Source organism: Chiroxiphia lanceolata, chromosome 9, assembly GCF_009829145.1.
Source record: "Chiroxiphia lanceolata isolate bChiLan1 chromosome 9, bChiLan1.pri, whole genome shotgun sequence".
NCBI lineage: Eukaryota > Metazoa > Chordata > Aves > Passeriformes > Pipridae > Chiroxiphia > Chiroxiphia lanceolata.
Window position 1 is genome coordinate 25,772,328 of NC_045645.1, and position 25,392 is coordinate 25,797,719.

The 25,392-nt window shown below is 39.0% G+C and overlaps 1 protein-coding gene across 5 annotated transcripts in view; it reads left to right on the forward strand.

Moving 5' to 3' along the window:
* The window catches only part of KIFAP3 (kinesin associated protein 3), a 66,221-nt gene that overhangs the window by 12,114 nt on the left and 28,715 nt on the right, over nucleotides 1-25,392 (forward strand). For 4 of the 5 annotated variants that reach the window (XR_004358521.1, XR_004358520.1, XM_032696325.1 and 1 more), the window contains exons 10-17: nucleotides 1,706-1,868; nucleotides 15,062-15,162; nucleotides 19,332-19,440; nucleotides 19,837-19,949; nucleotides 20,852-21,017; nucleotides 21,224-21,352; nucleotides 21,620-21,718; nucleotides 22,824-22,909. Coding sequence is in view for 3 of the 5 variants with exons in the window: in XM_032696325.1 (XP_032552216.1) it covers nucleotides 1,706-1,868; nucleotides 15,062-15,162; nucleotides 19,332-19,440; nucleotides 19,837-19,949; nucleotides 20,852-21,017; nucleotides 21,224-21,352; nucleotides 21,620-21,718; nucleotides 22,824-22,909 (966 nt within the window). In the remaining 2 variants the exon portion in view is untranslated. The remainder of the gene's footprint in view (nucleotides 1-1,705; nucleotides 1,869-15,061; nucleotides 15,163-19,331; nucleotides 19,441-19,836; nucleotides 19,950-20,851; nucleotides 21,018-21,223; nucleotides 21,353-21,619; nucleotides 21,719-22,823; nucleotides 22,910-25,392) is intronic. The other variant, XM_032696326.1, reaches the window with a different exon arrangement.

A 25,392-nucleotide genomic window follows, 5' to 3' on the forward strand; every position in this document is an offset into this window, starting at 1 on the left:
AGTAATTTCTGAGAACAGAGGCAGTGGTATTCCTCATAAGCCTTTTTTTAGAGAAGTCTTACACTTCTGAAACTGTAACATGATTTTTTTTTGTGACTTTAAGCTTTAGCCAAGTGTCTCCTTTACTGATCTTTTAATAGATACACGATTTCACTTCTGTGCCTTTATGCCAATGGCGTTACATGAAAATGATATATTTTCCTTATCCAAGAGGTAATAGGAGATTAATGGTACGTGTAGATTGTGAGATGAAAAGATCTGTTTAAAAGGAATAGTGAATTAATTGCATCTTTGTTACTGGAACTGTCCTTTGCATGCATGTGTGCTGAACGCTGCAGACAAGAGGTATCTCTCTTATTTATATATGGGACTGTATTAGGAAAATAAGAATTAGCTCTGCAGCCCTCTGATTTGCTGGCCCACTCTCTACATTCCATTGAATTTATTTTATTGCAGAGAGTTTTAATAGTTTTGGAAAGGTTTGTATGTTCTAGGTCAGGTGTGTGAGCATTCCTTACTGATAATAAAGATGATACATTTTTCTCCACAGTATTATTAAGGAAAGCTACCAGTGAAGGAGAAGGTGTTCTGATATTTATATTGGACAATAATACAAAGATGTCAAAGACCAAATGAACACAGATTAGTTGTGCAGCACCTGATTCTGAGTAAAACTGAGTAATCCATGTGTATTTATAGCACATTCTTTCCTGTGGTATTCAAGTGGCATATTAAAGTCAAAGCAGTGAGGTAGGAGTTGTTGCTATCTGATTGTCTTTGATCAAAGCCATCCAGTCAGTTGTTTGGTTATTACACTGTGCTGTGTGGGGAGAGCTGAGTTTCTTTTCTTAGTGTTGTTCTGTGTGTATTTATAACTGGAAGACCAGTTACATACGTGCAGAAGTCTGAAGAAAGCAAAGTAATTTTATGTGCTTCCTTCTGGCCAAAGAAGGATCTGGGAAACAAAAAATGAATGCATTAAAAGATTATGTCAAATAAAAGCAGAGAAATGTTGCTTAGAACACGATAAAAAACTTTCTGAAGTCTTGCCAGTCAATGCTCAGATGTCTTTTCTGGCTGGTAAAGTGAACATGATCTCAGGAACTGATACCACTTCTCAGTTCCTGGATTCCACTTTTTAATTTAAGAGTGATACATGTTTCAAGATGACTTTCATGCTTTTATTAAATTAACACACAGGGCAACATGCCTCTTCTGAGAGCACATGCAAACTTCTGTCTAGGAGTTCATTTGAAATTCATAATGAAAAGTCTCAAATTCTCTTTGGATGCCAATTTTCTGTCTTTCTTAGTTGGGTCTCTCTTTGACTCTAATGGCAGTTGCTCCAGGGTTGCTTGTGTTTAAATTGAAATGAGTTCTCCCACCCCAATCTAGTTTTGCAAGTGATGTCTTCACCACATTATTGCAGTATTCCAACTGTGAGGAATATTTCCAAGACATCTGAACTGCTTGGTTGAAAAAACGTTTTTAATCAACATTTCCCAGTAACCCAATCTAGAAGACTTCAACCACAAAGGCATAAGCAAAACTACTTCAGATGGAAATGCATTGACAGTCACTGTTATGGCTACAAATTGGATTTGTTTGTATACACATGCTTGTGAATATATAACATGCTGAGAGGGCTTTTATATTGAAGACAAAGTTTGGGTGGATTATGGATTTTTTTTTTCTTGATACACAGGTTGAAATGGATATTATTGAAAAACTTGTGAAAATGGTACCTTGTGAACATGAAGACCTGCTGAATATCACTCTTCGACTCTTATTAAACCTCTCCTTTGACACAGGCCTGAGAAGTAAAATGGTACATGTTGGTTTGCTTCCCAAACTCACTGCACTTCTAGGTATGTTTTCTTTTGATCTAACACAGACATTCCAGCAGGGGCAGTGAAGCTGTTTACATCATGATGTGCTGTGCCTAAAAGTTGCTACATCACATTTGTCTGCCAAGGCACTTCCTCACTAATCCCAACTTTTTAGCATTTTTATCATCTTGTCACATGCAGGATTAAAGGGAAGTTTAAAATAATGTGATTTCCAGTGGATTTATTCCTAGGTTCTCTTAAAATGTTGAATGAGTCTTCTCATGAAGAGCTCAATGAAGCTCTTAAAAAAAGCTTCAATAGCTCCCTGAGAACTGTGTGATGTTTGTAATTTTGGAGGAGCACCCAGGAAAAACAGGCAGCACCTACACAGAGCTTAGCTGATGGAGATACAAGCTATATATACATGTGTGTGTGTATATATATATATATATATATATATATATATATACATAATTTTTTAAATAAAGCTTGATACTTGTAACTTTAATTGTCTGAACAAATCAGAACTTTCCCAGCCTTATCAGCTCCAACTCTGAGCAGTCTGTAACTTGTGTTAAGATCACATGAGTACATTGGTTACAAGGGAAACTTTCTGTTGTCTGTAGGGGAAAGCCATGGAGACAATAAGGAGTTTGGAAGAAGCAGAGGATAGTCCAGTTTGATCACTGTTGTATGCTGGAGTTCTGAGGAGAGAGTTTTTATTGCTCCTTGTGTGTTCTTTGGCTGATACTACCTAGAGGCCACTTTGGTAGATATATTAAATTTTTAGCAGGATTTGGCTCTAAGGATTGCTGAGTGGGAATAGAGGATCTTGTTTTCTGGAGCCCTAAGTGTGTGAAACACTGTTGCAAGACATTGCTAAGACATTTTCTGAAATATGTTGGGCTTGGCATGTGCTAAACCCAGTGCAGATGGTGGATCCAGATATTGTTTGGAACAAGGGGAATGCGACAGTGAATCTATGATGATCTTTCTCCCCTAACTTTGTATAGTCTTTTAAAATGGTTTGCCTCCTCAATTCTACCTTCAACCTCAACATGGCCTTATTGCTGTTCAGTGAATACCATGAAAGCTTACAGTGCTTTGGAAACCTTACTTCTGTTGGTGATTAATACAACGCATACCTGATACATCCTGAAATGCCTCACATTTTTTTATTCTTTCTGCCCCACAACCATCTTTGCACTTGATATCCCCCTCTGGGCTGAGCTAGGAGGTTGAAAATTGACATTTGGAATCTCTCTTCTTAATGGTTTTTATCCTCAAGAAAATGTTATTTGGTAGTAAGTGAACTGAGAATTGGAAGTTGATGAGGAAATATATTTTCTCTGATTTAAGAGAGGATCTGACTGAGTGGTTTGATTCACCATGGGTTGTAAACTTCTTGGAGCAGGAATTTGTCCCTTTCTTTGTTCCCTATGGCAACTAGTGCTGTGGTCTAAGGCTGGGGCTTCTGGGTGCTTGTAACCCCAGGAATGACAGGACAAAAGTCACTGAAGTTCCTGCTTCCAACAAGCATTCCCCATTTAATATTAGAGTCAGTCTGAATTCATCAGTTAAATATCTGCTTCCTAGTATTTATTTCTAATGGGGAGAGGGGAATTGCTTTTCAAATGCCATTCCTCTGGAGCTGTAAGTAGGCCTTTGTGGAAGGCTGTTCAGCTCAGAAGAACCAGCTGCCAGAATTGCATCTGATCCTGAATTGGCTGTTGGGGCAATCTACAGCAAGTTCTACTGGTACTTCCACAAGGTATACTTCCTGGTTTTTTTTTTTTTCTTTCCTTGACTTGGAAGTCTTTCATCCTTTTTTTTTTTTTTTTCTTGCACAGAGACATGTGCTGTTTGCCCCAGCTTCTCCCTGTAGAATTGCTTGATACTTATTTTGTGGTGTGCTGAGAAAATGTAGGTAGAAATATTGTCTATTACTTGTTTCTTTAAACCATCTGTGTGATTTGTGAAACTTTTCTTGATACAGTGATTCAAGCAATTCTCAAATGCATCACTTTGATGTCCTGTCTGAGGGAGGTCTGCAACCTTAATACTAAGAAAATCGTGTGCCAGATGCCCCATTTATACAGGTTTCTTGGGTCTTAAACACCCATTATTCAAGTCAATACCTTCAGCTCACATTTGCAGGTCATCTCCAAGTGCTAACACAGCACAACAGCTGCTGACAAGTCACCAGTACAGCTCCTAATGCCAAGAGGTCAAGTTTGTTGACTCAGCCTACTGAAATTCAGCATTTGTGCAGGCTTTGCCTTTGGGTCTTTAGCACTGGGGTTTGAGATGAGTATAAATTAAGTGTAGTGGGTGTTTAAGGGGAGAATTGAGATCACAATGATTAAAGGTCAGGATTTGTCAGGCAATGGTTTAGGGCTCAGCGCTGGGGTGGCTGCAGTTCTGGAAGATGTGCTGCTTTCCCAAGGGACACTTAAATGCTCTTAAAAGAGCAGGAAGGCCCTAAATGTAGGTGGAGTCTGAGGCAGAGGGGGTGGACTGACTTCTGCTGAGCTATTAGCAATGGAGTAAGTATGCCATGGATAGAATGGAAAAGGACCATCTTCTTTCCATCACACTCCAAAGTGTTGAGGCTGCTGTTGAAAGGATGGACATGAGAAATTCTGCTTAGTCTTGGTTTCTGTTTTAATTAGCTTTTTCTTTTTAATAGTGCCAATGCCTGCTTCCCCATGTAGCTTTGCCAGTCAACACCACTCGCTGGTTTTCGTGGCTTCTCTTCACCAGTCTGAAGTATTGTATGTGACAAGACTCCTCTTGCGCTCTCCAGGCACCCAAATTAATCAACTACAGCTGATCTTTGTTATGCTCTAAATCTCAAAGAACTTTGTGCAGCTGAGGGAAATTTGGCTTCAGACTTAGGATCAGAAGCTGGAGCAGAGCTTTGGAGGCCTATGAGATACAATCTGCTGTATTCAGGTTCTACCATATGTAAGCTGCTTGAGGAGGTATGGAAAGAGATTTTGTTTGATTTGTGTGATTTCTGTTCTTTGAGAAAACCTTGTTAGTGTTGAATCACCACAGCCTTGCAGAGAATGGTTTTTGTACTGTGGCTTTAATACTTAGAAATTATGTTTACAGAATGATCTTTCCTTTTTATACATACTCCATGTGAGTGCTTTATGTGCCAGTATATGTGAAGCATGGCTTTAGTGGATTAAGGTGAGAATTCATGTGAATTCACCAAGTGGTTTAAACTAGACATCTGCCTGAAATGTGGAAAACACAGATTCAGTGCCCCCCAGTCGTCACCTGGGAAGGAGAGACCACAGCAGCACGTTATGGACTCTTCAGTGGAGGTTTGCTTCACTTTCATAGTACTCTCATTTTGCTTTGCATGGCCTAATTCAAGTGAGGTGGTGTAGAGGAGTGACTTGCTCCAAATATTGATAGAGTTTGGTGGTTAGTGTATCTGCTTGTTGAAAATATTCTCACTGAAAGGGGGAAACATAGAGCTGAACTTAAAAGAAAGATGTGAATCTGTTTTCTTAATGCCTGGAAATGTTCTTCCACTGTTGGACACAAGGGAAATGTTACCCTTTTTCATTATTCTTCCCCTGGATGTGTGATTGGTTTCTAAAGTAAATGCCCTGGCAGCAAACAGAAGAAAACATTGTCTGCAAGGAAGAATAAAAAGCCCTCACTTCTTGTTTGGACCAAATCCACTTAGTTTTTCAGTTAAATGCCAAACCAAATACAAATTTTTTTAGTACTGCTCTCTTAAATATATGCACAGCTTGTGATCCACATTCTTCTAATAAGGGTGCTATTTTGTGCTGTGTCTGAATGGTTTCTTAGCCTTTGTGAAGTGAGACAAATAGTTGCCCATTCTTCATGAGAACAGCAGGCAGTTTGTCCAGCAGAACCAGCTGAGTGCTGCTGTGTGTGTCATGGCAGGCTGCAAACTCTTCATGGTGGACCCCAGCTCAGAAGCAGCTCCTGGCAGCACATGTGTGGTGGGCAGTACCTGTGTTTGTGTCCACTCATCAGTCAGTTATCCCTCACAAACGGATGGAAGTGATAGGGAATGTTGCAAAAACTCTTACTGTGGTACTGTGCTGCTGCTCAAAGACTAAAAGGAGTAGGTTTGGTTCCATGCAGTGAACAATCATTTCTCTAACGTGTGTGTTCATCTCTCTGAGCTGCTGGACAGTTCTTAGGTGTACTGAATGCATATTGTCTTGGAATGCCATTTTCTTTTCATTCACTTCCAGTGCAAGGCCATGCTGAAAGATTGAAACCCCATTATGTTTGGAAGTTTGACTTGAGTGTCTCTTTTTGGTTGCTTGAAATTACCAGCTGCTTTTAAAAATGAAAGGCTGAGTGAACACAGATACTGGTGAGCTGAAAAGTGGGTGGGTCACGGAACAGTACCAGTTGTGAGTTGTGCCCAAGTGCAGAAGGGCTGTGCATTTGGCTGTGAAAGTGCCACACAGGGCCAAGGTGGTCAGTCTCAAAAAGATTTTAGGTGGTGAGGAACCCCTTGGGTTGTGTTTTCCAGTACAGAGTACAGTGGCTGAAAAAAAATTGGCTTTGTGGGTTTGTGTTTAGCCAAGTAGATGAGTGTTTGTTATACAACACTCTGAAATACAGAGTGGTCAGTCCCAGGTAGCAACAGCAGTTTTGCCAGTCTCAGCACATACCCAGCCTATGTGCTTTATTCATGAGAGCACCCTGGCCTGATGGTCTTAATTTCTTGGTGTTCCAAGACTTAATACCAGCACACTAAGAACCAGTAGCCTTCTGATCTTACACAGAAATCCAAGGGCTGTGCAATAGTTTGCAAACTCCAAAGTAGGTCAAACTTCTCTCAGTTCATTAATTAAGTTGGAGATGGCCAGAGCAGAGGGTAACTTTGACAGTCTGAGTTAGTCCTCACTGAGGAGTCTGTCTTTACTGGGTTCATTGATAGAATCTTTTCTGAGAACTGCTGAAATTCCTCTGATATTTTTCCATTCTTTACAAGTTGGGTTTAATGAGCAATCAAAGAATTACCAAACAGTTGTATGTTGGGCTTCTTAACAGCCACGTCTTGATATGGTGTGCAGCCAAGCTGGATTATATGTTGACTGCTGTTTAAAAAGCCAGGTAGTACTTTGCTCTCTAATTAACGGAGTGCTGTGTGTTTTTAATGTTCTATTCCTTTTATGAAAGTTTCTTTTAAGAAGGCTTAAAGTAGATGTGTTCTCTTTATGAGTTCACTTGGCCTTTTTGTAATGAACTTATTATGGAGCTTCACACATCTGTTGAAAAATGGAGCTTCTTATAGGCTACTGCAGTGTTTTTTCTGACTTTAATAGGCCTCGTTTATCCTATAAAGAAACATACATTTTCTTACCTGATCAAGTGAGCAAACAATAAGGGTCAGATGTGGCAAAGGCCCTAACAAAAAGCACATGTCCAGCCATCAGGGTGAGGTAAAGTCATATCGGGATTGCTTGAAGTTATTAATGGCAGTAAAATTTATGCTTCCTCCTGTTTTCCCAATTAAATTGAGAAACTTTTTTTTCCTAAGGTGGCTCTGCAGCAGCTGGTTCCAATACTACTTGTGTGAATATTGCCTGGGGTGTCTCCATTCCTTTATAGTAGAGGCTGGCTGAAGCACATTAAGTAACAGTTCAACTACAGGGACCAGTCTGTTGGAAAGCAGTAATTATTAAGGGATTTATTTTAATGGTAGTTTTTTTTATCATTTGTGGTGAGTATGGCCAAGGCTTAGAAAAGCCCTCAAAAACAAAGAAACAGAGAAACCCTGACACCAAAAGAAACACAAACCAAAAACATCTTTTAACGTTCAACTTCTAAATCCTTATTAGAAGTGCAGATGGACCTGGCATGTCTGAGTGACTTAAAGAGAGTGTTGGGTACACAATGTATCTTAAAACCCAGCACTTATGTACCTTCACTGTGGATTAGACAGCAAACTTTAAAGAAAAATTGATTTCTTATTTTGAGAACTATAGAACTCAAAGTAGAGACACATCAGTATTGCTAATACTGTGTTGGAAGCAGAAATAGAAGCCCAACTAACCTTCAGGTAAAATCCTTCACTATATGACTTTCTGCTCCTGGTAAGTTGTAGTGAATTATCCAGAAAGAAGAACTGAAATTTATGACATACTTTTGTATAAACTTACAAGTTTTTGAAATCTGTTATCTGAGGTTTTTCTGATTCCTTTAACACTGTCCAAAATTGGAAACAGTGTTTTTTCATTCTGTAGCTCTTTCAGGTGGAGCCTTGCTAATCTGAACACTCAGGCTCTGACTGTTCAGGTGAGTGAAAGCTCATTGCTGTGGTGTGCTGGTCACAAGTGCATGTGTGTGTTTAGCTGTGTTATTAGCTTTTTTAATGAAGAGGATAACTTTGGTGTAACAAAAGAAACTAACTTCATGTGTGTTGACTGAAAATCAAAATGCTTGTGGCAGCAGCAAGGACAGGAGTTGGAGGGATGGCAGCAATTTAAAGATGAGGGAACCAAGTTGTTGGAATTTACTGAACTGATGAATGGGAAGGATCCCCTGAGCCAGTATTTCGACTGTGGAGCTTACAATATGTGACTGATTAATTCAGTGCTTTTAATTGTTTCTTTGCATATTGCAAGGGCAAATTAATACTTAGCAGTAAAAAGTAAATCTAGGCTTGTACACGAACTGTTGACATCTGAAAGCTTTACAAAGCACAGCTTGGATGCCTAAAGCATGACAGAACAGAAACAACTAGTTCTAGTATCTTGGAAAATCTCCATAAAGAAGGAGTGAGCTCTTCTGCTAATCTTCCTGATCTGTGGTAACATCTTCATAAAGCCTCTGTGAGGGCCAAGGTCAAAGAGAGAGGAGCACCATTTCCAGAGCCCTTGTGAAGGCTGCAGGCAGAGGGATGACCTCAAAGGATCTCATGGAACAATTTGATAATATTGCCCTCAGACCCTTTGAGCTGGTGCACAGGAACAGCATCTCTCAAATAATATGGGACTTAATTCTTGTGATCTGGAAGACTCAAGAGCTCAGCTGATATTTAACTCCACTTTTTGGGCTTAGTAAATTTGAACCTCAGCTTTGTACTTCAGCATCTTCAAGATGTGGGTAAAACCAGTTTTTGTATTTCCATGTGGTGAATCATCCCTTTCTCAAGGCTGCATCCAGCACTGAGTTTGTTCTCCTTCAGGCAGGAGCGTGTTGGAATTCAGCTGCACCATCCACTCAGAACTGAGGTGCTCTGCTGTGGAGCTGGGTACCTGCACAGCCAGGAGCAGGAAAAAACCTCCACCTATTGACCTTCCCACTGAATTCCAAACAAGAAGATCAGAAGGGTGTGTCTTGATCAGAAAAGTCTGAATATTGTCTAGTAATTGTAATTGGAGCAATTGCTGTAGTTTAATGAGATATAGTGCAGATATGGCAAAAATTATGCGTGTCCTATAAATTTAATTTTAATTTATGTAGCTTGGTGGAGACTTATAGAGCAAGAGCTTTGCTTGGAATCTTTTCCACCTACTTTGGAAGCATGTGTTTTTGAAGTTAAACTAAGAGCCTCTTCTAATTTCTAGTTTCTTGTAGTTAATTCTTTTTTCTACTGCTTGCTTTCTTCCTTGGTCATAGCCTGACCCAAAACATAATTCTTTTGTGGAGAAAAGAGAAGTAGCTTCACTTTCTTCCTTCAGGGATAATCCTATTGCCTCCTGATTTCTTTCTAATCTTCTCATTGATTTATCTCTGCTTTGGGCAGTATATGGGATTTTGCAACTCATCAGCTTCCAGTTTCTGTGTGAAGTCACGTGAGTCCAAGTATGACTGGTTGTAGCACATCCTAAGGAACAAAAATGGGGTATATTTTGCTATGTAGCCTCAGGAAAGGACATGCCTAAATTTAGGAGTGTGTTGATTACTCAGTGGCCATGCTTTGCTGTCTTTTAGAGGCAGCCATACTACAGTCAGGTGTTTACTTTCTGTTTTTCAATCTGTCTTGCATGAAGTTCCAGGCAAAGAAATGGAGCCTGAGGCTCCAGATGTGCAGCTTCATTCTTGTCTTGTGCTGTAACATTAGATAACTCAACCTAAATTAGTCAGTTATTAGTCCTTTTACTTAAGATTCATCATTATAATTCTTTCGTTGTTTCCTCAAAAAAAAATTGTATCCATGCTTAGATGAAGCATATACTTAATTTTTTAAATGAAGGGGAAAAAACCCAAAAACCAGACTCCAAACGTGGCAATATCAAGGTTTAAAGTTAAGCTTATGGTATGAAGCCAGCTTCAAGTAACATAAAGGTGGCACAAGAGGGGTAATTAGTATGTAATTAATATCATAATGTTTTATTTACAATGTCTAGTCTCCTTGAGTATGAGCAGATTTGAAAACTCTTTCAGGTTCTCTTGATAAAATAAACTGATACATCCAATACAATTTATATTTACATATGTAAATCAAACCAATATGTGTCTAAAGCACACATGGACTAACTTAGTCCAACTGTTTCAGAGCTGCTTGTGAGGAATGATACAGACAGAGGTAAACAGAGATGCCTTTCTGTCCCTTTTTTCCGGAGATCACTGATACAAATTACGATACATGTGAATAAACTCTTGATTAAGCTGTTTTGGAGACCTGATACTCACTTTGTGACAGTCCTATCCATCTAGATTTCTTACTTGCCTAATTCTGCAGCAGATTTGACTTTAGAGTATCAGAGTTTGAAACTGAAGATTCACTTTGCCATTTGAATAGGTTATTTACCTTCGTTTGTGTTCTGGTTTTGATTTACTCTTTTTAATGTTTTGCACATGAGTGGGATAGGGCATATTTCATATCTAATATGGAGACACTGATGATTCCATTAGAAATGATGGCTACTTGATTAACTGATAGTGTTACATTTAAATAATTTAGTCCATGCTTTATATTCTCATTTTTACTTTAGCATTTGAAAGCTGAATGCTGCTGCTACAACTCAGACTGGTATTTTGTTTTTACAGCTTTAGGGTTTCATTTTTGTTGTCATGGAGCTAATGGAGGGTTTTTTATTTTAAGCTCACAGTCAACCAAAATATAGGACCCAATCTTGTGATCAAGAAATCATTTTTCTATAGCTTCTGCTTTTAATACCATTTAGATCTTTAGTAAGAACTAAACACGGGATTCAGGCGTGGGTCCCCAGAACTGGCACATGGCTTCTTATTAATGTTCAAAGGCTAAAAATCTGAAGCCATTTTGAACTCAGAACCCATCATGTATTATTTCCCTCTCTAATTTGCAGAAACTAGTTGTGAAAACAGCCCGAGGGGACCTGAATTTTTCCATCCCAGCTGCTCCAGCTGAACTACAGGCTGCAAAAAAAAAAATCTAAGTATTGTTTTCTATAAACTGTTGAGTGTATTTTATAACACAATAATTCCCACAAAATCAGTAACTGCAGTTAATGACTGGTTTGTTAAGGCATTAACTGCACTCAGCTGGGAATGACCAATTTCTCTGGAATGACTGTATAAGAACTAAGGCTAATTCAGTAACACTTTCAAATAATTATTTGGTTAATTAATGGTAAATTCTTGTGGAAATCCTATCAAAGTGCTCGTGACGCTCACATTTAATATCCAATGAGTTCATTATGATTCATGTTTTATTGCCTTAAATACCAGAAGAATCCATAATGACTAGGCCATTATTTTCCAGGGCTGCCCTTTCTGCTTTAGGCCATTTGGCTATTCCACCTTCAGTCATAAAAAGCTGGGATGCCTCAAAACTACCAGCATTTGTAGCCACAACTTTCTGGCACCCACACCAGATCTTTGGTGATTTTTATGAACACGTTTGGCAGAAATCTGGTTTTTCTTCCTCTTGCTTTTTCTGGTTTAGGGGAATAATTGATGCCTACTGTACCAAGTCATAAGGAAGTCTTCCCTGCAGTGTCTGCTTTTTCATGTGTGGCCTTAAGTAGTGGTCAAAAAATAGCAAAAAAGGTATCACTTCCACGCTTTGGAAAGCTGTTCTCCAGCCAGATACTGGGCAGGGTTTGAATTTTTACAGCCAAGTCTCTATGAAATGCTTGACTCAGGAGGTTATTCGTTAGCATTCAGATGAGTATAAAATAATTGGAAAAAGTAAGCTTGGGTACTGGCGTATTCACATAATAGTCAGTAGCTGCCAGTTTATATTTTGGGGAGTGAAGTACCTATGGAAGAGGATGTACAGTTGGCTTGGTAGATTTTTCAGAGTCTGTCACTTTTTACCCTTTTGTCTGTTCTTCAGCCTGCAGGGTGATGCTTAGTGTTTAAACTCTAGCTGTTGAATCTGTTCCCTTCCTGATCTTCAACAAACTCATTCTGCACGATTTCCAGTCAGCTTTCCACAGACTGTGTGCTTTCTGATGGAGCACAAGATCCACAATTGTGTTAAATCGTGCTGACTGTGCTTAGAAACAACCACCTCCTCTTGATTTTCCTGGAGTGTTTGATTCTTTGGATCATGAGTTGCTGCTGTTTTACATGAGAATTGGAAAAAGTCAGGAGGTTCTGCTTTCCTCCACCAAAGTGCTTCCATAGGAAAGTAGAACAGTGAAACTTCCAGACATTAGCCTGAGGTTCTTTCCTTTCTGGGAAATTGAAATGAAATTAAGATGCAAACATCATTAGTTTAGGTTAGTTTAATTGCACACTGTTGTCTTTTAGCTTTAGTTCTGTAGCTTTTTTTTCATCAAGTTAGTACGGATTCAGTTGTGTTTTTTCCTGTTTACTCACACTGAGAAATACTTCCTTGCTGAGTGTGTGTAAATAAGTGTCTGTGACTTAAAATGCTTTAACCCTTCTCTGTGTCCTATATTGACACTAGGACAGGGGAATTCAGGGAAAATGAGTCAGATGACTGCATAGCAAGAGGAATTTAAATTCAACTCTTCTCTTGGAAACTATAGCTGTCTTTGCCTTTTGTGTGTAATGAATTCTGCTTTATGGAACATACTTTGAGAGAATGATTTAAGTGCCAGTTATTAAAAATCAACTCTTTAAGTGTTCAGATAAAATAAATGTTGGAATTCTAGATATTCCTGAGGTTGATTATCTGGGTGGTTTTGGTTACTTTTGGTTGTTTAGAAACTGAAGCAGTGCTGTCATTCACTGATACTCAAGGTGTTGTCCAGGCATCAGAAAGATTATTGTGACAAGCTGAGCCTTTGGAAAAAGGGGAGAGAAAATTATGCAAAGAGGTTTTTTTATAAGAAACCGAAAGACCTTTACTGCTAGAGCAGGCTGTTATATTTGAAAGTAAACTACCAGTATTGCCAAATACCAGGAAGCTGCTATTGCTACCAGATTTGTGAGACTGTGTCTTAGCTGATGCTTGATCTTAGCACAAATGAAACTTGCAAAAATGAGGAGGGGGAAAAAACCCATGAAGGACAAAGTTAAACAGGTAAAATTTAGCATCATTCCTGCTGGTGGTCTGCCAGTTCATGTGTGCTGAGGGTCTGGTCCAGCTTCACTCCAGTTTGTTTTCCTTGTTGCCGTTCTAGGGAGCTTCTCTCTTTGTACTGGCTTACCTTTTACTTCACAAAGTGTTTCCTGCATTATCCAGCTAAGTGTATTTGTAATTTGAGTCTTGATGTTCAAGTCTTTAAAACAGAGGCGTGGAGTGAAGTGTTAAGAGCAGTGTAAACAGATATTTTTTATTTTTTTTTCCCTGGACCCAGAAGTTTTACTTTACTCTGTTGTATGGGAGAATCCTTTAACTGTATGTGTAGGAAGTTTTTTCATGTAATTATTGTTTTCACAATGTTAATAGAAGCAAATAGGTAGGTAAGATGACCAGGCACAAGAGAAGCACAAAAGATAACAAACACTTCAGTTTGTTTGCTTAAAACAGACTCTGTTTATACTTTAGCAACTACAGTACAGTCTGTGCTTTTAGTTTAATAATAGCCAGAGTAGCTTTCACATTTGGGCAATGTCATTTCTCCAGCTGTTAAATGTATGGAAGGTTGTGATACCAGTTATGTTTTTTTCAAGCAGGTAAGAATCCAGAAGGATCTGAAAGGTCAGCTATGATTTTAGGTTTGACATGGCTGAGAATACTTCAGTCTGCATGGCAGCTGCCAGAAGGGTTTTGTGGGTCTCCTTTGATAATTCAGTTTTGAAAAAAGGCACGAATGCTCATTGTCAGGAAAAAGGCATCATATTCTTGGCTGCTTAGAGGAAATTCCAGCTCCCAGTGATGTATGCAGAAGAAATATTTAACTGTGTTGGTTGCTGTTTGAGGTTTTGATGCTTTGCCAACGTGTTAAACGGATGTTGTTCTAACTTGGCTTGAATAGAGGTGGGAGGTAGGATATTGCTGATCAGTTGTGTAAGAACTGTGAATGAATTTGGAGTTGGTCTAACTAATGTAAACATTTAGATAAATGTTTTATCCCATATACAGCCAGGATCCTGCTAATGCAGGGCTAGAGGAGAACTCCAGAGCATGCTCAGTCTGGATTTCAGCAGTGAGTCACAGTCAAATTCACCTGTGTTGTTCTTAAGCATTTCTGTGTTTGTCCAAGATGATTTTATAGAACCTTTCAGTTAAATACTTCACGGCCTACTTACATTAACTGCTCCAATTTTTCTTGAGAGTGTTTTTCTCTTTGCTAAGTGTGAATGTGAAAATGTACTAGTGTCATTTTTTAAATGTATGAAACACAAAAGGCACCCACGGGATAATATCATTTAGAATAGTAAAACAGTCAGTATGTGACTTGCTTGAAAGGCAGTGAATTCCTTCTACAACACTTTTTAGTGGTAGTTCTTATTTTTCTCCCTGGCATTGGTACATTCTTTATAATTTCACTTTGAGACAAGCTTTTTATTTGCATAGGAATATCCGTAGCTAAATCTTAATTTTCTGCATGGAAACTGAGGCAGACTTTCTCTGCGTGGACTGTCATTATTAAACATTCCTTCACAAAATGTATTCCTTGCAAAGTGGGGATAAGGAAGTGTTTTGAGATGCTGGGAAGAGGACGGAATAGTTACCAATTGCCCTTGTTCCCTTTTTGCACAAATGTGTGATTCATTTGCTCAGGCCAGGCAAGGCCCTTTCATTAACGTGTCATTTCTGATTTAAATGTTCCCTCTATTAGCCAGCGTTTTTCTGCTTTTTGTTTTCTCTTTTTAAGTGTTTAACTAAAAATACTTCTATTAATATGTTTTTTTTCCTCTCCTTGTAGGAAATGAAAACAACAAAAAAGTAGCGATCTGTATTCTGTACCACATAAGCATGGACGACTGCTTCAAATCCATGTTTGCGTACACAGACTGTATCCCGCAGGTATGTGCTTTTGTACGTGATGAGGTGATAAAATCCCTCTTTCCCTGTGCTGTCCGTGCCTTGCTCATGGCAGAGCTCGCACTGACCCCCGCAGGTGACGGGGGGAACAGCCACAGCTCGCGGTGAACGACCTACTCATCAGGCAGGAACTGTTCCTCCTGGCTTTTCATGGTCCCGGAAAGAGGAGAGGTGACACATTCCCTGTCAGTGCTGCAAACACAGGTGACCTGATGGATTTCTACAGAAGATCGGGAGTGCTTGAAGCAGATTAAAGCTTGTGCAGCACAGCAGGTCCTTAGGGAACCTTGTGGAAAGTATTTCCTTTACAGTTTTAGAAGGCATTCTTTTCTGATCCCATTGGGTATCAAAATTTCAACGTCTCCAGTATTACAGGATATGAACTGGAAACCAGCCAAGCAAGGTTATGGTGCTACATGACAATTCCTGTTCCTACTGTAGACATGTAGGGAGGGAGACTTGGAAGACTGTGGAAGGCTCTTCACTGATCTTTCAGACTACAGTTTGTTACATAACTCGTTGATCCAAGCACAGACACAGTATCATGGGGTTTTGGTTTTTCTCTGTGTGTTTGTGTTTTGTTGTTTCCTGCTGGTTTTTGTTTTGTTTTGTTTTTTTCTTTCTAAAGTGTCAGATCCTGTTTTACTGATCTTTTTCACAGGCCTGATGAGGCTGGAGTTGAGAAAGCCTGTGTTGCATAGGTGTAAAAGCCCTCTGGTAGCTTTTTCAGAACTGCAGCACGGTATCTTCTTTCCTGCCAAGTGTGTTTTTAACATCAAATACATCCAGAATGGGAAGTTGTCATGGAAAGTTTCAGAATGTTTCTGGTCTTATCTCATGACAAAATTGGTAAAGCTTTTCCACATACAAGAGGATTTTGGATAATAGAGAGGGGAGACTGCTGGAATCACTAGTATATGTTACAAAGTGGTCTTGTAAACATCTTGCTTTCTTTTCTACTGCAAGAAGCAACTCTATATTAAGGCATTTGCGTGGTACAAGGGACCTGCTTTGTTCTGAGCAGTTATCAGCCAAGCTAGAATTCCTGCACTGTGTGTCATGGCTCGCTTGTGATGTGCCTTCAGGGAATCTTGGCATGACTCTTGGATACAGCTCTGTCAACACGGTATCTACAGACTCGTGGTGCAGGACACAAGTGTGCTGCCTTCACTGTACTTTGCCTAAACAAGAAGATGGAAGGGCACTATGGCTATTAATGCCTCATGAATCACTCCTGCCAACTGTTCAAAAAGAAGCTGGACAGCCAGAGCTTAAACTTCATTAATGAGTGTTCAAAATTAGGATGGTTATTAAGGAAGACAGAGGTAGCAGAAAGCATAGGGAAGTGGCTAAGGCGTCAGGAAAAGAAAATTACTGTTTTAAAGAGACTCTCTGATTCTACCCTGGAAAACCAAAACCTCTTTCAGTAGTATGCCCCTTCTTTGGGTTTGTTTCTTTTTGAGGCGTTCATCTAAGCTGGCAGATACTCAATAATGAATGTTTAGCTGCTGTAGAAAGTGCTTGGAAAGATCAGAGCCCCGTTGTAATTTGGAGGGCGTGAAGTGCTGGCCGAGGGCTCGCGCGTGCTGTCCCAGGTACACATCCTTGCGGATGGCAGGAGTTAGTGGGTGCTATTCTAGTAACAGTTAAAAGTGAGTATTAACAGTTCATTCTTGTTTAGACCTCAGCAATGCGTGTTTTGTTTAAATAGGTGCAAATGCCATCCAGATGCTTATAAAAGCCTTTATTGGTAATAACGTGGCCAATCAAAGGGCATGGTTGGGCAGTGATGTCATGGGGATATTTAATATTTCACCGCAGAGTGGTGTGCGAGGTTCTCCGCAGCTCCCCACATGTTTTCCACCACGGTTGTCCTGTTTGGCCCCTCTTTGATCTCTAAGCTTCTTTTCAGCTTAATGCTGGTAAACGTCCTCTCTTGACAGCACCCTTTGCTCCTGTCCGCCATTATCTGCTGAAGTTCAGAAACCAGAGCATCACTTCAAACGGCGGAGTTGGGGAGTAGCCGGTCAGGAGAGATTCCTGAGGCATGCAGTTCTGGCATAATCATTCAAAGATGTTGGAGCTGGGCTTGGGGAGGGGGTTGGACAGAGGTGTATGTGAACAGAGAGCTGTGGGGGTTGGCCTCTGGTCACTGGTAAATAAGTGAAGGCAGGTGCCAGAGAGTCTAGACACAGTGATTTCAGTCCTGGTCTGTGGTATCTGATACTCAATATGGGACTTGTCTGATTGAACACTACTGCCTCTTCATTGCACATGCTGCAGTCTTTTTACTGCCTTCCTGCTAAATCAGTAAAAGATGACAATGGACACAGTAAAAGCAGAACAAATTTAATTTTAATATTTCCTATTTGGCAGCAATTACTCTTCCTTTTGAAGTGGCACAAGAAGCAATCACATTAAATGAAGACATAATGGGAAACATGGAACTAGTATGAAACTATTATTTTAAAATTTGAACGGCTTTAATTGAAACTGGATATTTTTTCTTTTTATAGAGAAGTAGTTCAGTAATTAACAGTGTAATCCCATCTTGTTAAAATCTAATTTCCACAGATTTTGTATTGTGTAAGTAATGAGAATGTTTCCCTTCAATTATTTGAAGGGTTTTAAAAATCTGTTTTTAAAGGTTTTGTAACAGAAGAGTTGCAGGGGGTGATTTTTGAATGCTCATGTTCTACTTGTTAAGTGGCAACTTTCTTCTCTGTAATTCACTCTTCTGTGACTGTCAGGCTTATGGGTTTAATAACCTAGGGATTTTATAAGTTCTTAAAACAACTTAGAGAAATCTGATTCAACCTTTTTAAGAAAGGGAGGAAGAAATCAATGATATTTTTAAAATCAGTATGTGAAAGTCCCAGAAAAACAGTGAAATAGCTATGTTGTAACATAGTTTAGTTATTTTACTTGGGTTCATTTGGAATGACAGCCTTCTATCTGGCAATAGATTAACATACAGAATGGTCAGAGTAAAATGCTTTGGAGTGAAATCCTGCAATCCTATTGTTCTTGTTTTCCCTCTAAATGGATTACTCACCCACTCTCTCTAGTTTTGCATAACAAACTGTCTTTCCACCAGGGGCAAGCACAAAATATTAATGATATAATATACTATTAATGATAGTCATTGCTTTTTCTCTCCCACCCCTTTCTGACACAGCTGAGCTCCGTTTTTGTTCCTCGTGTCCCACTACCACTTGTTTGGTTTATTCTCACTTCAGACATCGCTTAATCTGGCTTGTCATCCCCTGAATCTTTAACATTAGAATTACCAATGTCTATGAACTGAGGGATTTGCGTGAGCAAACAGGTGATGTCCTGCAGCCTGAAGCTGTGCAACTTGTCTGCCAGGATTGGAAACAGAAAAAGAAATGGATGTCTTTGAGTCACGGTGATGTATTCAAATGCCATTTCAATAAAGGTTCATATTGAACCAAATGAGCCAGATAGCCAGCCCAGTGCAGGTGTATAAAGTGATGGCATTCCTTATTAACCTAAGCAATCACCTGGGAATTCACCCTGGAACTTGCTAAACAGTTGGAACAGGATTATAGGTGATTGTCTTATGTTAACATTACCAAAAAAGTAGGATTACTGCTGGGAAGTCTTTAGTATGTGGCAGTGATCAGCTCCAGGAATGGAAGCTGCAAAGATAAAGCACATTGCTGCAGATACAGCTAATTTACCTATCAATGTAGTAAAATAATAGTGGAATTATTCTGCAATTAAGTATCTGTTTAGTCAATTTTTATTAAACAACCTGGTTTTGTGGAACTACATTGTGGGTTTTTTCCCCTATATTAAGTCTACCTAAGCTTTCAAAACAAATACATCCGATTTATCACAACTATAAAAAACCAGTAAAAATAAAATTTCAGTGGTAGCAATAAAATGTAACTTAAGCCAACTTAATTTAAGGTGATGAGTGACTGCCATTTTGGCACTTTTCAAGCATTGTTATCCCTAAATAATGGAACTATACATCTTATGCCTTGGACCTTTGTAATTTTTACTGTTCCTGAAGAAATGCTGAGTATTAATTTTAAAAAAGGTACTGTAGTTGGTATCATAACATTGCTTTTCTAATGCTTTGGAAAAACTAATGACTTAAGTGTGCTTGTGTTTCTTGGCAGTTAATGAAGATGCTTTTTGAATGTCCAGATGAGCGAGTTGACCTGGAACTTATTTCTTTCTGTATTAACCTTGCTGCTAACAAAAGAAATGTGCAGCTTATCTGTGAGGGTAAGTGAACTGAGGTATGTTTGAGTGAGTTAGAAATGTGTATTTTTAAGAAGAAAATAAATCTGATTGGGTCATGATTGTAAGCAAATGGCCATCTGCTCCTCAGAGTTGGTCTTGGTGACAGGAATGACGCTGAGTAGCAACGCATGGCCAACACATCTCTTATATGTCCATGCAGATCTGAAAAACAGACTGATGACATCTCTGTGAAAAGCTGGGGCTGTATGGACAACAGGGTTTTATCCTCTCTAGATTTTTTCACTTTTTCCTTTTAAACTTCTAAAGTTTTTTTTTTTGTGTAGGTGTACGTGTTGATTTTTGACCAGCCAATACTTTCCTGATTTTTTTTTTTTTTTTTTTATTTGGAGGATTTCCTAAGTATTTGTTTCTTTTCAGGAAATGGTTTGAAAATGCTAATGAAGCGGGCTTTGAAATTTAAGGACCCATTGTTAATGAAGATGATCAGAAATATTTCACAACATGATGGGCCAACTAAAAGCCAGTTTATTGTAAGTACTATGTATTACCTAATGTGATCTCTGATTTTTTCCTACTGGAAAAGACTGGCTTTGGAGAGCTGCTGTGGTTTGTCTTTGCAGGGTGTCCAGTTTGTTTTCTTGTCTGTCATGTGTTGATTTATGTTTTGTTTTATAAGGCTTTCTCAGTTGGTAGATCAGGGTTTAGATGCCCCCATGGGGAAAACAGATCTTAAGTCCTATCCAGTAAGTTACAAAACAAACACAAGCAAACAAACAAAACAAAACCCCAGCTGCTGGGGTGAACATCATAGCAATTAAGTTCTCCTAAATTTCTGCTTTTAGGCCTAGAAAACAAAATAAGTGGGAGGTTTTTTCCACTGTGTTTTGTATATAGGTATTTTAAAATTTTATATACTCACTATTTAAATATTAAGCATGTAAAGCCACCCTTTCAAAAGAAAGAAGGAAAATCAACATTCTAATCATACTGGTAATGAGGATTGAAAATCACATTGTATGGAATTAGTAAGTAGAATCCATTATTCCCCTGTTCATGCCCTCTGAAAATCTTGTAGTTATTTATTAAAATCTTTAGGAAGAGGACTCCATTACTGCCACTAATGCAGTATGGTGTTCACTATCTTCTTTCCTTATTTTCTAACAATTCTTTAAACTGTGTGTGTAGTAACTACTTTTGGATCATTTGAACAAATGATCTTACATCTCTTGAAAGTGAAAGGATGGAGAGGAAGAAAGCTGAAATGTTTTCTTGGATTAGTCATCAGCTGAAATTGAAACTGCCTTATTAGTCCCCATTTCAGGAGCAAAATCTCCTTAATGTTCTTTTGAGAACTGTCTTTAGTTTGACTGAGGTGAGTTCTTCAGAACCGCAGATTATCCACCTGTAATGGTTGTTGCTGTATTTTCTTTAGGATTATGTTGGTGATTTGGCAGCTCAAGTATCAAATGATGAGGAAGAGGAATTTGTGATTGAATGCCTGGGAACACTTGCAAATTTGACCTTACCTGATCTGGACTGGGAACTTGTGCTGAAAGAGTACAAACTGGTCCCATACCTCAAGGATAAACTAAAACCAGGTCTGTACAAAGTCTGGTTTGTCTTTCAAAGCAGAGTCTCTTGAAGAATATTTAGAGTGCTCAGAGTCAAATCTGTTTACCTTTATAATTTGTGATTGATAAGGAAAACATAACACTGAAGAACAGAATCATGTCTACAGATAAATATACAACTGCCAGGAGATTAAGAATTCCTGAGAGGTAACACTTCCTGCCTTCTGACTTAGCAGGTTCTGCGGAAGATGACCTTGTTTTGGAAGTGGTGATAATGATCGGGACTGTTTCCATGGATGACTCCTGCGCTGCTCTTCTGGCTAAATCTGGAATCATCCCTGCACTCATTGAGCTTCTCAATGGTACACTGCTGTGTTTGACTTGACTCCTCTGAAAAGCAAGAGCTGTGGTTGGTGTAGCTGTGCTGTAACTGAGTGCACCATTCATGTGGTCTTGCAAGGCAGGGTTACGTGTTTGTATGTGGAAGGAGGAGCAATTACTCCATTACTGATAGGTACTGATTAGTGATCTAATAGATTTGGGGTTTCTCACACCTCCACGGCTCTCTAAGCATCAAGAGTTTCTATTTGTGAGATTTGAAATTGTGGTGGGTTTTTTTCTCCTTATAGCTCAGCAGGAAGATGATGAGTTTGTCTGCCAGATCATCTATGTGTTTTATCAGATGGTCTTCCACCAAGCCACCAGAGATGTCATTATCAAGGAAACCCGTATCTTTTTAATGGTTAAACATTTAGAATTGCAGCACTTAATTTGCCATCGCTGGTTGATTGCCTTATGTTTCTCTTGGAGTAAGCTCATGATCTCAGAGGTTTCTTTGTAAATGGTTTATTTCAGCTGAATGAAAAACCCAAGCAGCCTGGGCTTGTAGAGGGACCGCAAGATTAATAGTAAAGATTAAAAGTTAGTTTGCTTTGAAACAGGGAGGGGCGTAGGAGGGGATCACTGAACCAGATGACTTATTAGTTGCAATCCAGTCTGATTTACTGTATGAATTTGTTTTGCAAATTGTAGTGGAATTCACACTTCATAGAAAAACTTACATAGGGCGTAGGCAAACTTTTTGCATTGCACCATTTATACATATATGTGTACGGTCTGAAGTTTGTGGGCCTTAACTGGATGTTAAATTCAGTTGAAGAGAACATAGTGGGTTGAACAGAGCCCTGGTAGGGAGAGCAAGCTAGTGATTACTTTGCTAACAATACAGGGAATACTTCTTAATGTTCTTTTTCCTTTAAGCTCAGTGGAATATCTGAGAAGCCCTGTAGGATGTTGTTCTTTGTCTCCTGTTCGGGCCCCTAGGTTGCTGGCTTTAAGAAAATTAAAAATGAAAAGTTGCATCTCTTCCTATATCTGTAATGATAAAGCACCAGCATTTGGACAACGGTTTTATTGCTCAGATTGAGCAAGTATTAATGCAGAATAGATTATCTTCAGTATTTTTTAGACACATACATTGGAAACAAGAAGACTCCCTAAAAATTACAAAAATCTCAAAAGAGCAAACCATTACACAGAATCTCTGCCCTGTTGACTGACACCTTGGGTGCATGGATTTCCTATAACAGATCAGAATGTATTTTCTTTGTAAGGGACATGTAATTTGTCTTCAGCAGTTTTGAGGACTCTTTGGGTATCTTAGAATAGGACTTAAGAAAAAAAAAAAAAGTGGTTTGGGGAAGGCTGCTGAACTCTACATGTGATGAAAAATTCCTGACTCTGGTTCTTAATGAAACTTGCAGTTTGAAGAACCCAGAGTTGTGGGAGGAAAAAAAAAAAAAGTTGCTTTTATCCTTAACAGTTTCTTTCCAGAAGCCCCAGCATATCTTATAGACCTGATGCACGATAAAAACGCTGAGATCCGCAAGGTTTGTGACAACACTCTGGATATTATAGCGGTAGGTCTGACTTTTCTTATCCTCTGTCCTTCCAGAGCCTCTTTATGTGAGAATTCTAAAGTAACTAAGTAACAATAACTTGCAAACTGAAAATATGTGTCATGTGCAACTTTCTAATCATACAGGTAAAAGGTGAGTTTTTAGGGCACAATGACAGTCATTAGACTACGTATCAAACTTCCAAAAAGTGCATATGTACCTGAAAATTCATACCAGTTAGCTTTGCAGTACAGATGCTTCTAAAGAGTGCTTTTAGACTTAAATAAATTAATCACATTATGTAAGTATGTCAAGCCTTCATTATTTCTTAGTTCTCCAAACAAATGGCTCTTGTTCCCCAGCAGCTTCTATTCAGCTTCTCTGCATTGCCTGATGCCAGTATTCGTTTCAAAAGGAGAATATGGCTGTGATCCTGAAGCTGGCTGTTTCCTGCTGGGGGCACAGTCACTGTAATACTGTCTTCAGCTCTTGGATAGGTTTCTTTTAGTTACATAACTTAGTTTGTCCAACCATCCATGGATCACAATAAACTGGGACAGTTGTATTAAACTGCTAGCTTGAAATAAAGAATACTAAATTACGAAGTGCTGTTGCTTTATGAGCTCTTGCAGTGTGTGTACTCTGCTTCTGGGGGTCCTTGCCTGCAGAAGCATTAGTATTTTCTAGGGTGCTCTTCATCAAAGTAAATGCATGGTGAAACTGATGCTACTAAAAAGCTGCATTACATTGTTAAAATGCCTCCTGTCCTGTTTCATTGACTTGACTTCTATGGGCAAAAAGAATTTCAGCATCTCTGGTGTCTTAGATTGTACTGACTGTACATCCTTTTGGATGCAGAGTAACTGTCATGAAATGGAATCCTGTACCAAAAAGAACTTAACTGAGTCAAGAGCAGCAGTGTCTTTGACTTTAATGCTTTTCCAGTCATCTACATGGTTTCTTCTTCAGCTGAATTACACATATTACAGCTTGTTCTCGGAAAGGTTTAATATAGTGTGGGACTGAACTTACGTTGCACAGTGCTATAGTCTAGTTTGCCCTTTTCTGTTATACTCATTAGTAATGTCTTCTAATTTAATATTCCCCCTAAAAATAGTAAAATGACGTAACATTTGCTGTGCTGGAATTCTTTTTATCTGGCTCTGTCTTTGCTTCATGGAGGTATTGGAATAAAAATCGTGCTCCACTAGTTAACGGCAGAGTTACTGATGACATTCATTAAGGGCAAGATTTAAACTCAGATGAATTTGCACTTAGTACTTATTATGATGGGCATTATGTTCAGCTTACTAAGATGAGTTATTTTCAGGGACATCTCCAGCGGAAGCAGTAGAAGGACTTTTTTTGTCTTCTGGGTGAGGCTGGACAATCTGAGTGCATCCAGCACTTGCTTTGCCTTGGAGCCAGTGCAGCTTCCAAGTGACTCACATGTTGATTTGTTCACATGGGGAAGCTTTACAATGTGGTGCATAGTATATCTAGTTACTGAAAATTTGTTAGTAATATTATTAAGCAAAATGTATTTTATAGGATTGAGAAGATAAATATATAAAGACATAGTTTCATATCCAGTATTACCATCTGAGTAAAATGTACTTGGCTTTTTTCCTGTCCTAAGAAGAGATAATCTTTATGCTAATTCTGAGTCAATGAGCAGTGCTAGGAGACAGTAGGTTATCAGAACCTCAGATCTTGATAGGTGTTTTGCCATTCAGCTCTGTTTGGTTGTGTGTCAGTTTTACACAGCCAGTGCCTGCTGAGGTGCCTGAACAGAATAGTCTCAAGATGGTGGAACTTCTTACCTGTGCTAATCCCCACCAAGAAAACCTTCAGTTTTCAGTCATCTTGTTCCATACATGCTGACAGGATTAGGTCCTCTGATGGAAATCAAAAAAAATGTTGGAGAATAGATTTGAAAATAATTTCTTCTCAGGGAGACAAATGCTTCTTTCACTCATCAGTGAGCTCTATATAGTGTGATTGAAATAACACTGAAGAAAACGAGATGCCTTATAAGCCTTAGGGGAGAAATGTAGTAAAGTAATTGTCACAGAAATTATGGAAATGTTACACTAGTGATGATTTGTTTAATATAACTTGGCTGGACTCTGCCATTGATGAACTGAAACAGATGTGCTGCTCAGTAAGCACTGAGACTTGCACACAAGACTTTGCACTCAGACTGACTTCTTTTGTCAAAAAGTAGGTCTGTGTTGATGATTTAGGAATGCTTCAGTCCTGTGTCATGTGTCGAGTTTTGACACCAAGGAGGTAGGTTAGTGTACTTGTACCCCTAAGGTGGGACAGGTCTTACAGCTTAGCTGAAGCCTGGAATCAGCAGCTAGTATAGGAGTCTCAAGCAAATTAAGTTCCTTGTTCCTTTGCCTCAGAAGCCTGGACACCTGCAACTCCAAGCTTGTGGAAAAAGATGTCAACTTATTTGAGTGGTTTTACTCTGTTCACCTTGGGCAATGTTATCAAGA